This window comes from Pteropus vampyrus, unplaced genomic scaffold (genome assembly GCF_000151845.1).
Source record: "Pteropus vampyrus isolate Shadow unplaced genomic scaffold, Pvam_2.0 Scaffold358, whole genome shotgun sequence".
Taxonomy (NCBI): domain Eukaryota; kingdom Metazoa; phylum Chordata; class Mammalia; order Chiroptera; family Pteropodidae; genus Pteropus; species Pteropus vampyrus.
The window spans coordinates 1,673,846-1,691,455 of NW_011889139.1; the positions used below are offsets into that span (position 1 = coordinate 1,673,846).

The following is a 17,610-nucleotide window of genomic DNA, read 5'->3' on the forward strand; positions in this document are numbered from 1 at the left end:
CAAGAAACTGTTGTTCATCCATCTATAGGACTGTTTGCAAAAATAATCTTACCAATAAATTAAAAATAGAATTATAAGCTGAAAGCCTTTAAAGACATTTCAGACAGGAGACCTACAGCCAACTTTTTTAAAGTTTGTACAAAAATGAATATGTCTGTGTTGCAGGCAAAGGGACAATGACATTATACACATGTAAAAACACAAATTTTGTTTATAGAAATAATTATCGATAGAAATTAATTTAAAACAATCCTCAGAAAGAATAAATTAAAAAGAATATTTCATTTTTAAGACTCTAATGAGCAAGAAGATTACTTTCACTTATAAAGAAGGAAACTAAGGCACACAGAGAAGACGTCTTCAGGATCATACTGCACATGAATCCCGAACCAGTTCTCTAGCTTAGGGAAGGCTGACAGCAATTGGGAGATGACCTTAAATAAATTTTTTTACAGATAATACTTGTGCTACAAAAAATGCTATATAATAAGGCAAGATACAATTGAATCGTAATACTGGCACCCCTAGTTTTACTGCACACTGCTTTACTGCGCTTCGCAGGTATTGCACTTTTTACAAATTGCTGGCAAAACTGTCCTCCAGCAAAATGATTACAGCTCACCTTATTACAGTGGGCTGGGACCGAACCAGTAGTATCTCCAAGGCATGCCTGAATATTAATCCAAATATATGAGTAAAAACCTTAATAATATCAAATAAGAGATTTCAGTAGATGAGCATACTACTTTGACTTGTAAGTATTCTTAGCAAGAAAAAAAAAACTAACAGGTGTTTTTGTGAACTGTAATAAATACTGTTAGGAACACATAAAATAGGGGTTCAAGAAAGAAAGAGCTCCCTACTGTGGGGGGTGGGGAATCCTAAAAGTCTCTCTGGGAAGGCTGGATGGTATTGGCCAAGAACTGTTAACACTGCAACAGGGAGTACAGAGTTGGGGCAGGGGGCTGAGAATGCTCCAGGTTAAGTGAGCAGAATTAAGAGAAACAAGTGGGAGAAGTATGGAGTGAGTGTATTCTGGGGATTGCACAAAGGATATGCATATCCGAAAGGTGACGAAGAGAGAAAGGTAGCAAGGCGACAAATCACTGCAGGCCTCGAGTAGCAGGTTCGAGAGTATGGCTTTTATTCTATAGAACAAGGAGTAGCATGCTTTAAGCGATATTTTAGGAAGGTTTAATCTGGCAATGATACACACAGAACTTAGATTAGGCTGTTGGTTAAGAAGCTGTTAGTGCAACGGTTTATGTGGGAAGTAAAAAAATCTAGACTCAAAAAGAAGCAGTAGAAATGGAAAGCAGAGACCATCAAACGATATATTAAAATATAGTTCCAAGTATATTAAAAGAAATCAGACAAACCTAAGAGAAAATATAGGTGAATAACTGATTCTGGGATACAGGAGGGACTGCCTAAGCATAAAAACAATGAACTATAACCAAAAGAAAAAGGTTTTATGTATGTGATAACATAAAAAAGTAAAAGTTATCTATGACCAATAAAAATCGTTAACATCAACAGTCAAGTAAAATGGGAAAAATCTACACAAATATGAAATACAACAAATAATGATAATACATAGAATTCATGCTAACTGCAAAGAAAAACTAAAACTCAGAGAAAAATGGGTAAAGGGTAAAAATAGAAATACAAATGATTAATAAATATACAGACTATTCAAGTTTACTACTAAGCGAGAAAATAAATATTAGTACCTAGTCCTATGCCTAGCACATTCTAGGTCCTTAATAAGGTGTCATTTGTTATGAACTTATAAGAAAACTCTCCATATTAGCAAAACTGCAATGACATAAGCCTCGGCTATAGGGAAAAGGGGTAGAAGGGATATGTATGTAAAGTAGTATAACCCAACAAGAATCATTAAAAAGTTTGCCTTTGACCCAGGATTTTCCCCTCTAAAGACACCAGAACCTTAGAACAGATTTCTATATAAATATGTTCACTGCAGCATGACCTAAAGAGAAATAGAAACAGCCTAAATGTCCAATAATAAATAGTTCATAACTGAATATTATAAAGCTGTTAAAATGGCTTTAAAATTCTTAATGGCGTTAAAATGCTTATACTATAAAGTTAACTAGAAAAAGAGATTCAAACATATGTATATATTGTTATAAAATATACACACAAAGAATTCTGCAAGAAAACAAATTAATAATGTGCAATTCTGAGTAGCAGATGACAGATTTTCTTTGTCCTTTCTGTACCTTCCAAATTTTCTTCCATAAGCATATATTGTGCTTATTGTAGGGAAAAAATATATTATCTCTAAGAAAGCAGGTGACAGGTACCTAAGTATGGTAGAGGCAGAACCATAAGAATAAACTGACTGAACATACTGGATCAGGTTTTAAAACTACTTATGAAGTTTAGGATCTTTGTAATCAAAAGAATGGTATAATTACAAGAGCAAATCTGAAAATTCAGTGATTCACACTAAAATGTGAATGACTTGATAGGCAAAAAACCTTATATAGAAAGTATCTCTATCAAAAAAGAAAAAACCATTTTAATCCAAACAAGTTTTCATTTTGTTTCTTTTTCTCAAGTTTTTAATTGAGAGAAGGGCTCTGCATATGTATATTAGGGGTGAAAGGAAGCAGCTCCCCCTTGGCACATCATTCCCACATATTTCTAAAAGGCAGGGGTTAGGGGCCACGCTCCTAGGTGCACGTACTGTACCAGCTCCACTACTTACTTGCTGTTTAACTTGGGCTGAATGAAAATGTACACAAAGGGCTTAGTACAGTGTCTGACATATAGGAAATGCTCAATAAGTGAAATATGACATTATTATTCTATCATTTCATTGCCAATCAGAAAATAGGGTGGCAGACTTAGGGTGTATAAATTGGAGCAAAGGATGAATGCACTTAAAACCAGAAATGGTCTACATAATCTCAGTGAGCATTGTAGGAAATGTATTAAGATGAATAAATGACTAATCTAAATTAATGTGAAAGACACGTAGCTGTTGCTTACCCACTAGCAAGTTATCTAATTGTGATTAATACAATATAAGATATATTTTAAAAGACAATAATAATAAAATATAAAAACTTAAAAACTGTAAGTCCTTAAAAAAACATTTACACTCACTTTAAGGAATGTGATATATCCCTTTGGGGGAATAAAAGGATTCATAATCCTCTGAAGAAATCATAGGAATTTGAGGAAATGAGAACTATAGTCAAGAAGCCCCATTTTGAGGAAAGATTTATCTGTTCAACATTTCCAATCTCTTTCTAGAAGATGTGCTTTTATCACTCTACATCCTGCTTGGAGCCAAGGCTTCAATTTAAGAATGCAAATTTTCTAGAATTGTATGAGACTGAACAGTAGTGAATCAGTAAAAACAGAAGAAACAATAGCAGTGTTTCTTTTCAACCCAGTTATAAAACCCCGGCCTAAGTCTCAGGTTTGAACTTGAGAATGTTTCCATTGTCCTTTCTGACATTACTGGAGGAGGAAGGCTCCATGCTTCCTATATCTGTGCTAGACGCCATCTTTAATGATGATATATGTGGGTCCTTTCCCCTCAGCACTGCTGGGGGGTCAAACATGTTGATGCTGCCTGCCTGAGTATCAACAGCGAATTATATACTGTGTCAATCCGAGCTAATGCAAAGCTGTAATCCTCTTTAACAAGAGATCAAATCACTGCCATGAGTTATGTTCATTCTGTAATCTGATAAGGAAGAGAGGGAATCTCTAATAGAAGAGTAATGGGAGCCTTTAATGACGCTAGTAAAAGGCAGCACCAGTGAAAATGTTCTTGGTCCTGTTGATTAGATCAATGTTGCATATTTGCCCAGACTTGTTTCACCTGTCGGAATAACCTGTGTCTTTTTAGGAGATAAGAAGCCTCAGAAAAAACATCTGTGTCTTACCCATTCTTGCCTGCAAATTTTTAACCAACGAAAAATGCTCTGTGGAGGCTATTTCTGGGGTTATTAGCTGATATGCTTTCAAATGCTGAGCAAACTACACCAGAATATTTAGCCCTGATTCAGTGCCTATTTCTACTAAATAAAGGGGTAAAGCAGGCAAGGGGGAATCAAAAATGGTCTAAGTAACCTCTGGGTTACCAGCTGGGGGGAAAGAACATCATCAGTAGAGAGGTAAAGTGTCCCCGTATTTAGGCTACAGACCCACACACAAAAATGGCAAGCCGAAGATAAATTGCCTGTACAAATTCTATTATACCAAGGCATCTCAAGAACAGCATGGAAGTGATGTTGACAAAGCACTTTACAAGGCTGGATTACATTTGTACATTTCTTTTCTAAAACTCCAGATGTAAAACAGTAATGTATTTGGTGCTTGGTAGTTATCATTAAAGGATCCTCTCCTAGTTCTTTTTTAATGCCAGCAGCTTTATAAAAGGAGTGGGAAAAGTGTTTTTTATTTTGGGAGAGAATATGGGGAGGAGGCAAAATGATGATTCTTGCTGTTCCTATTGTGAATTCCTTTAAGTTCTTTGCCAAAAAAAAAAAAAGAGTACCTATAAAATGTTAATATTGCTATCATTTTTGTAATAAGAAAAAAAGCTTCTTAGGAAAATACATTTTTAATAAAGAGTACCAGAATCAAGACCCTCCCTAAAGCAGGAGTCAATGTAAGGCAAACACATTCTTCTTAGTGTACATCGAGCTGATTGTTGCCCTTAGACCTGTTCCATGCTGAGAGCAAAACCCATCATGCCAACAGAGGAAGCAGTTCACATAGATTTCCTCTCCCAAATCTAAGGCAGTGGCCAGTTTTGAGGAAAACATCACACCCTGTCTCAGCGGTCTTACTCAGAATTTGCATCTCTTACTTGTCACACTAGCATTTTACTATCTGACTTACATGGACACCACAAATGAGAAAGAATTCACTTCTTTACAAGTTTGCCTCAGAGGGTCTTTCAAAAAGAGACCAAAAACATGATTTTCCCTACAACTTCCAAATTTTTCATTTTGTTTTAACTATAGTAAGAGATCACTCTTCCTCCTCTACATACATCTTATGAATTTTTACTTCATACTCCCTCTGGTCTAATAGCACTCCAGGGGTTTCACACCATGTAAAAAATAAGCTATTTCTAAAACATCCTTGATAAGCTTAGAATAACTTCAAAAGTCAGAGAAGTGAAGAGCAATCCTGTAACTCATGCAAGTAACATACTGACCTATTCTTGGTGGTAACAATACAACTAGGGAGATTCTCTACCAATGAGACATTGAATCTTTTCTCCTCCTTAGCCTGCTGATCACTGTCTCTGCAATATCACTTGATATTCTGGCCTCTTAGCAAATATGACTCTGAAGGGCAACAGTAGCTGCTCTGGGAGCTGAGCTGTCCCATGCCAAGAGCACCCAAGGATTTAGCAAAGCCAGTGATCACTTTTAGGGTCATGGTAATCTCCTCCCTAGCATGCAAACTTTGTAGTACATGGGCAAAGTGGGATTTCTTTGTTTTCTCTCAATCCTGGGAATGTTCATCAAGCCTGAAATAAAAACCAAATGCCTACCTTGTAATAGGGTAAAGGCCTACTAAGCCAGCACATATAAAATGCCAGGGGTTACACAAAACTTTCGCTAACAAAGAAGATCTGAAGGCACATAAAGGCATTTAAATCAGTATCCAAAATGTACCTGGAAAGAAATGCCCCCAAAGGAAAATTTGGTACACACAGGGAGACAAACTGGGCTACTTTGCATTTAAAAAGGACTTAAAAAAAAAAAAAAGACTGCTTAAAGAGAAAAATTCCTCGAATGAGAAAAGAGTATGTAACAGTAGAAATTAACTAAATAGATAACACTACATAAGACCACATGACCATATGATCACACCACAGGAGAAACAAAATGAAAATGCCAGTTCCTTTTTAAAGATAATACCCTCTTTCTCCATTAAGGATATTTTAATATTCTGTGTTAAAGACGAAAGATCTCTCTCCCTTAACAAGAGCTATCTATGTTCCGCTTTCAATTTAATTCGTCCAAGTGTCCAAGTGTAAATTTTTTGAGCTCAAACTGGACAAGGGATATGGGGGGTTGATTCAAGAATGAGTAACAGGATTCAGATTCCCCTTTCTTGTTCCCTGTAATTTTTTCATATGACCCTGAAAGACACTCTATGGATGTATTCATTTTATTCTGTTTTTAAAAACAGACTACTATACATAGGCATTCACTTGCAAAGCACAGGAGAGAATATTAGGTTGCAAAATTCTGAGTATAAACATATTCAGAACTATTCATAAGCTGTTTTGTACTCAAAGCACTGAAACAAAACAAAAATTTAATAATCACTGTGTTCATCTAAACTTGTAGATCTACTCCTTTTCAAGCAAGGGGGATGAAGGGAATCTGAGTGGGTTTATTGACAGACTAAATACATCCAAATAAAAAGGTTAAATGTAGTATGGGCATAAAGCTGGCAAAATCCACATGTGCCTACATTATAACCAATCAGTTTACTTGATAAAGATGTATGTTTAAAAATGTTTACCGCAGCTTTATTTACGATAATTAAAAACAATTTAAATGTCCAATAATTAGTAAATGGCTAAATAAGTCATTTAAAAATTTGCACAGTCATTTAAATTTTTTGAATAATTTAATGACATAATGACAAAAAATATTTAAAGAAAAAGTTCATAATAACAGAATATAAATTCAATTCTATAAAAAAAAAAACAAGAACATACTGGAAGGGAACTCAAAGACTAAAAGGAGATATTCTTAGATGTTAAAAGTGGTTATCTCCTCTATAGGTGTGTATGTATACACATACTTCCTAGTTCTGTATGTTTTGAAAGCCTAGAAACAATGACACCCAATAACAATGAGCACCCCTAGCACCTAGAGTTTGGTTTCTAAATACCACATTCAACTAAAAAAAGAATCAGGGCTCTTTGGAGAAAGACTGATTCCACGGCTGGAACAGAGAACGTATAAGATAAGCATACAACATCTTTGTTGTACCAGAAAGTAAAGAAGTACTCAAAGAATGATTGGGGTCATCTCAAAAGGACACAAGCAGTAGCTGATAGTTGGGCACAGGGAGCACGGAAGAATGCAGTTAGCATTAATATGATGGCTAAGTGGAGGGCCAGAGGAGGAGGGAGCAATTGGCGGAATTGTTTTATGAACATTATAGATGTCTAACCAACGGATTGCATACTTGAAACTAATTTAAATAAATAAATTTATTCTTTAAAAAAAGGACACAAGCCAATTCGAAGGGGCTTCCCTTAATATAGGACAATTTAAAATCAAAATTAATAATGACAGTAACAGATTTATAATTCATTGACTAAAACAGGAAAGCTTAAGTCCATACTTATATAAATTAATGGTAAATAATCTTATAAAAATATTACATTAGAGTAGTAGATTGCCAATTAATACAGAAGGAATTATTCTTTAAAAAATGGTTATCTCTGAATTGTAATATGAGTATTCATTTATAACTTGTTTCAGCTTTATAAAATGAGTCAAGTACTTCTGTTTCAAAAATACTCAAAAAAAAAAAAATCTTCAACAGTTCCTGAATAAACAAACATAATGCACATCTCTAGAACAATCTCTACAGCATATGCACAAAACCCCCGGACACATAAAGCAAGTGCATGTGATGTCCTGACCTGTCCTAGAAAAGAACTCAGATGTTCCAGGCAGATGGCTAAAGTTAAAAACAAAACAAACAGCAAAAACAAACAAACAAAAAACACGAGAGGCAGCACTGAGATATATGGAAATTTTGTTTTGGTTTTATAGTAATTATGGGAGTGAAGAGATGTGACAAGGACCCTTGCTATGATGCCAATGACAAATGGTTAACTGATAAGAAGAAATGGAGAGGGCGACAGGCTGTAGAACAGGTCAATATCAGGCTGTCATGAAGCCATTTGAGACATATAATTAATCTATTACTCACCTGGCATCATCATTCATTGTAGTATGGTCAATAGGTGCCATGAAGCTCAGTAGCTTGCTAAGGACATGAAACCTAAATAAAGCAGGAAACAAACAGGCAGCAACATTAATAACTATTAACCAGAAAAGGAAACATTCTATGAGCTAAGGAACTCCAAAACTGATCACAGGAATATCTGGCTCCAGAATAGAAAAAGGAACAATCATAGGCATGCAACATTTACAACTATAGAACATTTCCCTTAATGTTATCGGAGAAAAGTCTGATAGCAGCACATTGGAAATGACAGTAGCTCAACATAGGTTCATTTATATCACAGCCCCCCAAAAAAGTAGACACACTTGTGCCCATGAGCAATGTACTAACCCTTAAACATTACTCCAGACAAAAGACAATGAGGACTCGACTACTCTCTCTTCCTCCTCTACATACATCTTAATCATTTTTCAGGGTCATTAAAGCTACCTACTGGCAGTAGCACAGGTAGTGTTATAACATCTGAATGCAATACCTCATCACTGCCATCACTCACTAGCACTGGTTCCCTGAGTCCGAAAAGGCTTCTAGAATTCCACATCATTTCTACTTACTAGTAAGTAGAAATTAAAACTGGGTCTTTAATTTCCCCCATCTTCAACTGAACGAGCACTACTGAAGAGTACATAAGTTTGATCCCCAGATCTTCAGTCAAGGTGTTATAGAAATTTAAGTTATATCACCAACATTTCTTGCCAAAAGAAAAAGTCTTTGTGTATAAAATATTTTTGAGATTCTCTGGTGAAAAGGGCCAAACAAATATATGATCTTATGCAGACCAAATTATACAAAGAAAATTCAAAGAAGGTATCTCTTTCTGTTCATTATAATTGAAGAGCTGTATGACAATACACATATTATCAAGTTCTAACCAAAAAGACTTGACTTGGGCAAAACATTATTCACAAACAAAAATATGATAAATATTTTCATGTGCATGTTTTAAGTTTTAAAAACCTTTTCACGATATTGAATAATTTGATTCTATACAGTACCACCCACAGCTAAGCCTCCCAAATTTCATTCTTTTTCTTAACAAATGAATTTTACAAGAATAATAATGATGACATTTTCCCCATTACAAGAGCAATAGAAAAAGTATAAATTCATTATAGAAAATCTGGAAAACCAAAGAAGCACACACAAAAAATGCATAGTTCCTCCACCTAAAAATTAGTATTTTTATTAGTTATGTTTGTTTTACACAGTGATCCCGTTATATATACATACAATTCTGTATCCTGTTTTTTTTCCACTTTATTGTAAGCACTGTCCTATAAACAGTATCTAAATAGTTGTATACAATTCCAGGAGTGGAAGTATCATAATATATTTTCTTAATTTTGAACATTTATATTGCTTCCAATTCTTCACTTTTTATAAGATGCAAAAATAAAATCTCATGCTTGTTTTTTAAATGTCTGTTATCTCCTTATAAAAATATATAATTTTGTAAAAAAAGAACCCTAAATCAGAAATGTATATAGAACTGACAAGTCCCTTATAGTCCTATCCTCGAGAAATAATCACTGTTAATTAAAACTGTTAAGTTTGGCTGAAGCATTTTCCATATATAAAACAAGTATAAATTTAATATATTAGTTTTTCACGTAAAATTACAACATAGTTAATATTCTGCATTAAACTTTTCTCCACTGAACTGTATGTCATAGTCTATTCTTATTCATAGTTGCAGAATATTCCATTGTGTCAATATATTATAATTTATTTAATCTCCTATTAATGGGCATTTATATAGACGGCCCTCTTTTAAGAAACATACTAAACAGTGCTGAAGTTAAGATAGTTATACATAAATTACTGTATGCTTGTTCACATATTTAATGAGGTAAATTTTGAGATGTGAAATTGCTGGTGAATTGAAAGGTAAACATATTTAAAATTGAAAAACGGAGTCAAAGATTGATGTGAGTATAAATATTTACCTGAACTTTAACTTAAGTATAAAGCATAAATACAGTTAATAAATGCATTTTAATATCTTTAGGCTTCACTCAACTTTGGTGTCCATCTAAAAAATTAATACTATTTTTGGCTATGTCTAAAGACACGTTTAATTCACTTTCTGGATAAAGACTATGAACTATATTTGCACTGTCCAATCCAGTAGACACTGGCCACCTGTGACCACTGAGCACTTGAAATGTGGCTTATCTGAACTGAAGTGAAATACACGCTAGATTTTAAAGACGTGATGAAAAAAAGAATGTAAAATATATCATCAATAATTTTTTTTTGCAGGCAACCCTTGGTTAACTTCACAGATTGCAAGGACTCTGTCAGTTTACAATCTCTTATTTTTTATTTTTTTATGCCTATAGCACCTGGTCTTCCTAGGTGGTCTCCCATCCAAGTACTAACCAGGCCCGACCCTGCTTAGCTTCCGAGATCAGATAGGATCGGGCTTGTTCACAGGGGCATGGCCGCAGACTCATTAATAATTTTTTAAATAATAAACTGTTAAAATAATATTTTTTTATATACTGTGTTAACTAAAACATATCAAAATTACATTCACTTGTTTCTTTTTACTTTTTCAATTGGGGCTACTAGAACATTTTAAATTACATATGTAATACATATTTTTATTGGATGACACTGCTCTATGAAATACCTTTATACTTTACTACAATATAGTCAATAACTATTAAATGCATGATGAAAGACAGGCTTTAAGAAATAATCAGATTAAAGACGATTTAGTAATGTGTACTTAATGCAATACATTTCATCTAATCTCAGTGCCGCTGAGGATGAATGCATGTTTTACTGTTAAAACACCTCTTACCAACCATACTAAGAAAAGATAAATGTAATTTTGTTGCAGAAGAATAGACAAACACAGTAAGACATCTCATTATTAAAGATCTGAAAGTATAATTCATTTACGTGAGTTCTGATTAAATCATGGTTAAATCCACTTAGATATACGGCTGAGTAAAATGCTGATAGTCAATAATTATAATTATTTTTAAAAATCAAAATATTTTTTTTTTATATAAATTATTTTCTAGCATCCAACTAGCAAGTTGTCATGCCAAGCCTGACTGGGCTTATGTCATTGAATTGCTATCATTTCAACTAGTATTTCCACAGGATAATGTTCATATTTACTATAACATTTCTGAAAAATCTTATCTTTCCAATCCTTTCATAAACAAAGAGCAAAACTTGCTCAATGGTAGAACCCAGTATTAGATGACAGCTGGTATACCCTACCAGCTCTTCTTGAGGTCTGATTTCAGTAAGTATTCATAGTATTTTCATCCAAGCTAGGCCCTTGGTTTAATCCTCAAGGCAACATGCTCATGTAGCCAAAATGTCATTCTGATGCCTTCAGAGGCCAAGTGGTCCTGCCCAGAGAAACCACTCCACAGTCAGAGGTTAGAAGCATGGGCTCTGGAATCAGAGCAATTGGCTCAAATCTCTGTTTGTCACTTACTAGTTCTGTAATGCTGGGTGAGTTAACTTTTCTTCTTTAAGCACTTTACTTGAATTAACTAATTTAATCTGCATAACAACCTATGAGATGTGGCTTTTATTTTATTCCTCACAGATGAGGAAACTGTAGCACAGAGATATAAAGTAACGTGCCCAAGGTCTCAAGGCCAGCAATTGGAAGAGGCAGATATCAAATCTAGACAGTTTAGCATCAGAGCCTGTATTTTTCTATCTCTGCACGTAAATTGCATAAACAGTGATGTTAGTTATCACTATTGCTATTAACAAAGATCACTCTCCAATTCTGGTTAAACCCCTCCCATTTATAGTCAAAAAGAGGTGAATATAGATGTCAAAACTGAAAAACATTCAAAATGCATAACTTTATTTCTTTTCTTTTTACATTTAATGTTGCAATAATTTCAGACTTACAGAAAAGTTGCAAACATAGTACAGAGTTCATGTATAACTTCACCCAGCTTCTTCTAATGTTAATAATTTACCTAAACATAGTGTAATCGTCAAAATCAGGAAGTTAACATGGTACAATAGTGTTAACTAAACTACAGACCTTATTCGAATTTCACCCATTTTTACCCTAGTGTCCTTTGTCTTTTCCAGGGTCCAACCTAGGACCCCACATTGCACGTAGTTATGATGTCTCTTCTTGGTCTCCTCCAACCTGTGACAGTTTCTCAGTCTTCCTTGATTTTTCATTACCTTGACACTTTTGATGAGTACTGATGAGTTATTTTTGTAGAATGTCTCACAATTTGGTTATATGTAATGTTTTATGATGAGGCTGAGGTTAGGCATTTTTGGCAAGAATATCACAGAAATGATGATGTGTTCTACAGAAGACAAGGAAGAGGGGTAGTAGATATGCCTTATTATTGTCTTATTAGACACTTGGTTAAAGTGGCACCTCCTTGGTTTCTCCACTATAGAGTTACTATTTTCTCTTTGTAATTGATAAATATCTTTGAAGAGATGCTTTGAACCATATAAATATACTGTTTCTTCTCAAACTTTTCTCCATTGATTTCAGCATCCATCAGTGGATCTTGCCTGCAAAAATTATTACTGTGGTGCTTGTCTACTGGTGATTTTATCTTTCTCTCATTTCTTCTACATTTAATAATGAAATTGCACATGATCTTTTGATGGCATATCAACTGTATTCCAAAAGGCTTTTATGAGACAAATTCAACAAGATAGTAAAAGTTTAAACGAAAATTCTAAAGGGCTTTCACAGTATGGAAAGTCCTTTAGTTTGTGGTTTCTGGACTTCTATAGTACTACAGTAACCTAGCAGCACCTCACGTGGAGAAATGTGATGACGAGTGGAATGTCCCTACCCTACTTGATTTCTCTGAGACATCGAACACTCCTAACTCTTTATTAAACATTCTCTGTCTTCACTGCTTCACATCACTCTTTCCTGTCCCCTACCTCACTGACCCCTCTTCCTCAGCATTCTTTATGGGCTCCTCTTCCTCTGTTTATATCATATAGATTGACGTCCCTTGGTGCTGTATTGTCTTTGTATACTTTTTTAAATTAAAATTATTGGGATGACATTGGTTAATAAAATCCAATAGGTTTCGAGCAATTCAATAATATGTCATATGTAAATTGTGTGTTCACCATCCAAAGTTAAATTTCCTTCCGTCACCAAATATTTGAACCCGCTTACCCCTGTCCACCCCCCTCCCATCTTGTATACTCTCGTCACCCTATATGCTCCTTGGAAAATAGCAATTAAATTAATTCCAAAGTATCGACTAATACAGTAGAGACCTCCTTATCCATAGGAGATACATTCCAAGACACCAGTAGATACCTGGAATCAAGGATAGTACTGAACCTTTTATACACACACACACACACACACACACACACACACACACACACACACACACACACAATGTTTTAACCTATATACACATATGATGAAGTTTAATTTATAAATTAGGTACAGTAAGAGATTTCAGCATCCGTCAGTGGATCTTGCCTGCAAAAATTATTACTGTAGCAACAATAACAAAATAAAGTAAAAACAATAATAACAATATACAGTAATAAAAGTTGTATGAATGTTCTCGTTGTCATTTCTCTGTCTTTCTTTGTCTCTCTCTGTTTGATAATGGATTTGATAACCAAGACAGTTACTAAGTAAGTGGCTAAAGGGAAGGTAGCACACACAGCTGGAGAAAAGAATGATCCACTTCCTGGGTAAGAGGGCAAGAGATTTCATCACACGACTCAGAAACATGCGCAATTTAAAACTTATGAATTGTTAATTTCTAAAATTTTCCATTTAATATTTTCAGACTACAGTTGACTATGGGTAACTGAAACCACAGAAAGCAAAACTGCAGATAAGCAGGGGACTGCTGTAAATATTCACATCCTTCTCTTGACTCAAAAATCTCTCTAAACTTGGATTTCTTGAAGTTGTATCAAATTCAGCATGTTAAAAATTGAATCTTACTTTCTCCCTCAAAAACAAAAAGTGATTTCCTTCTTGCAGCCTCTCTTTTTAGACATATCAATGAATAACGCCACAAATCTACTTAGTTCCTCTGAAATTCTGAGGATTAACTCTAACCTTCTTACTTCCCTTTACCTCCTTACATCTTTCTAAAATGCAAATGAAATATGATGACAACATTCCTCTGCTTAAAATCTTAAATGACTCACTACAGTCTACAGAATAAAGTACAAAATTCCTAGCATGGCCATGATCTAGCACTCACTACTCATACAGCCTCATCTCCTGCTCCATATTCAATTTTTAAGTCCACCAAAACAAATTAGTTGCAGTTCCCAAAATGGCCAAGTACACTCTCAAGACTGCATTTTTGTAAACATTGTTCTTTTTGGCCTTTCACTGGACTAACTTTTCCTAGTCTGCTCAGTGTGAAGTATGGATGTTGCACCTTGTATAGGGGTTATCTGACTTGCACTGGGGGAATGCACACTGCCCCAGTGCAAATCCTACAAGCCTGTACTATTATCCCCATTTTACAGATGAAGATACTAGCATAGAGAGTTTAAGGGTCTTGCCCAAAGTAATTACCAGCCAATGCCAAAGGTAGGATTCAAACTCAGGCAGTCTGGCCCTCAAGTTCATGCTTTTAACTACTACACTAAAAATAAACTTGGAGAAGTATAAAGATTTGGAAATGTCAACATATGAAAAAAAGTTAACTTCTGCAAAGTTAAAGAAAAATAAGCATTTCCTGGTGAGTTTTGTTAAATACTAGAACAAGTTCATTAAAGTAGTTGTAAAATCTGCTTCTCTGAAGATAATGAAAAATTAGATAGATGCAATTTGTCTAAAGAAATTCAATGACAGGCAGGCTCTAACAAGGATGTGGGATTAGCTACCTGCCTAAAACTGTCCTAACAGGATGAGTTTAAGATTTTTTTTTTTTCAATGTGTACCTGAATTACAAGTAGTTTCTTTGACACTGAGGCTTTGTGTACAATTACATAACTATATCTATCATGTAATACATATAGTTATAAGGATTCTAAGTCTAAAAGCACAGCAATCCTATTCTTTTGTCTGCATACTTATAAGACTCCTTAAAGAGCTCAAAGGGTTGAGGGTTTTCCTACAGTCAGAAATTTCTCAGTTTGCTCATAAAAATTCTCATCTCATTTAAGCACAATGTTAACATTCTCTGGAATCTTTTATTTATATCTTTTTAGCATACTGTGTACATGTATAGATAAAAATGGACCAATATAATCCTATTCTAAATAAGATTCCAAAATAAAATTTTTATATTGTTCTGTAGAAATCACTTTTTAAAATTAAGACAATTTCAACTACCTTGTCTTGTTTTCTTATTATTTCTTTTTCAGAGAAATGCAGATATCATTTAACTCATCCATTTAGGAACAAAAAAAAACCCCTGAAACTATATTTCCATTTTAGAGTAAGGAAAAACTGAGTCACAAAAAACTCCTCAAATATTGTTTTATTTTTTAGATCCTTAAAAACAGAATCATCTAAAGAAATACAGAAATGACATAATAGACAAAATGTAAAAGAAGAGAGATATAACATGTTAAAACCTTTTTTCCAAAAAGTAACTCACCGAAGTTTCCTTCCTTTGCTGGCTTTCCTATCCACTTTCTTGTGAATTTTGCTTCGTAACTTCTGGATTGCAAGCCACTGCCTGGGAAATTCACAAGCAATGTTACACATCGTCACTAACAGAAATAGTTATACGAATTGACAAATTGGAATTTTTCCCACTAACAACACTGCAGAAAGAAATCATCAACCTACTTCAAGTTCCTTAAGATAGTTGGGGGCCAAAGTGACTAATCAATTGAAGAGGATTTGTGCAATGGTAAAAAAACAAATGGCAGCTGGGAAATTCTACAGCAAATTTGGTTTACAATGCTCCTTAGTATTTGGAGTTGCTGTGACAAGCACTAAATCCACCAGTTTGTAAAAAAACCTATCAAATTGACTACAGCTGCTTGGGTTTGTTTTTATGTTTTTAGCTGTGCAGCAAGTTCTATTACTAATATTCCAAATGCTGTGTGGTTTGAACACATGAATTCTTTAAATGGAATTTTCCCTTTATTAATACCCAACTGCTTTTTCTTGTGCTTTCCAATTTTTGCTAATTTTTTATAATTATCATTTTAGTCATTTTATTAATTTTCATTTCATCTATAACATTTTAGAATGTGCTGCTAAAAGGTAAGGGGGCTCTCCCCCACCCCATACAATCTCATTACCTTTGTCACATTTACAAAAAAGTTAACAATAATTCTTTACTATCAAATATTTAGTCACTCTTCAAATTTTCCGGATTGTACCAATTTTACAGTTAGTTTGTTTGAGTCAGGATCCGAACAAGATTCACACATTCTACAGTCATTCTAGATTAAAAGGAATTAATTTCTCAAAAAAGGATACTGGGCTAAGAAAATCTTCACATATAGCTTGTATGAACGTATGTGAAAAAATGAAGAAGAAACAGCAACAGCTAGTCATCTTACCTGATTTATACAATGAAAACTCAACATCAGAAAAAAAAAAAACTAGGGAAATTCAATTACCGTAATCTTAATATAATCTTAATTACCATGATCTATTTTATTGTAAAGTGAGATAAATGTACAATATAATCACCACTTAAATACAATTTGCTCTATCACATTAAATTTATAGTGAACAGTTCTCTATAACATTCTAGAGAGACACAAAATATCAACAACATCAGATCCTGAAATTCAAATAATGTTTTACTCAAATAGAATTATTTCATCAACACAGATATTTCATTGCATTCTCAAAATACTTCTCTGCCCAGAATCCCATTCTGGCACTTGCAGCTTTTGTTTCCTTTCCTGCTTTTGCAAATTATGGCTCATGGCTATTTAAATGTACACTATTCATTAGGTAGTACTCTAAATGCCCTTTTTATTTTCCAAGCAGAGGATGAAGCATACACACAAGAGCCTTCCTTCACTACTTTACATTCTACCCTGACATCTGGGTAATGCTGCCACTTTCCATTTCTAATTGTGCTGAAGCTTTTACTGAAGGGGTGGAGGTCTAAATCAGGGCAGACTCTAACAAAGCAGATTCTCCTATGAGCAAGGAACCTGTTGTGCACAGTGCCACATTCTGACAGCTAAGAGCACACATTTCAGTGGTTGCTTTTTATCCATTGGTCAGAGATTGATATAGATACAATCACAACCCAAACCAAAGAGCATAGAGTGTAAAAAGGACTTAGAAAAACAAACCTTAAAACAAACACATCTAGGTGTTTTATAATCTCTTATTCAAACTGCATTTAAGGCAACGTAGGGTAAAAAATCAGGATTTCCATCACTTTGTCTTTCCAGCTCTTACAATTTTGCTTAACTTTTATAATTATAGGGCCAATCACTGCCTTGGAGGTAGAAGTAAGGGGACTCACAGGGAGAAACTATTGTATAGGCTGTTTGCATGAACAGAAAGCCATATCTAAGTTACCTTCCCATGGCCACCTGATCATTGGGATCCAATGAGCTGGTCTTCCGTTCTATGAGTTCTCGAAGAAGCTAGAGGAAAAAGGAAAGCAACTGATTTATTTATCATCTCCCAGCACTAACTAACTTTAA

The 17,610-nt window shown here is 34.4% G+C and overlaps 1 protein-coding gene and 1 pseudogene across 4 annotated transcripts in view; both read right to left on the reverse strand.

The window, feature by feature from the left end:
• Positions 1 to 17,610, reverse strand: part of AATF (apoptosis antagonizing transcription factor) — a 122,006-nt gene that overhangs the window by 43,085 nt on the left and 61,311 nt on the right. For 3 of the 4 annotated variants that reach the window (XM_023522862.1, XM_023522861.1, XM_011379393.2), the window contains exons 10-11: positions 15,579 to 15,659; positions 7,969 to 8,040 (exon numbers count right to left, since the gene is read on the reverse strand). In XM_023522862.1, coding sequence (XP_023378630.1) covers positions 7,969 to 8,040; positions 15,579 to 15,659 — 153 coding nt within the window. Of the gene's footprint in view, positions 1 to 7,968; positions 8,041 to 12,020; positions 12,318 to 15,578; positions 15,660 to 17,610 lie in introns of those variants that run through there. The other variant, XM_023522863.1, reaches the window with a different exon arrangement.
• On the reverse strand, positions 10,338 to 10,456 carry LOC111731272 (annotated as a pseudogene).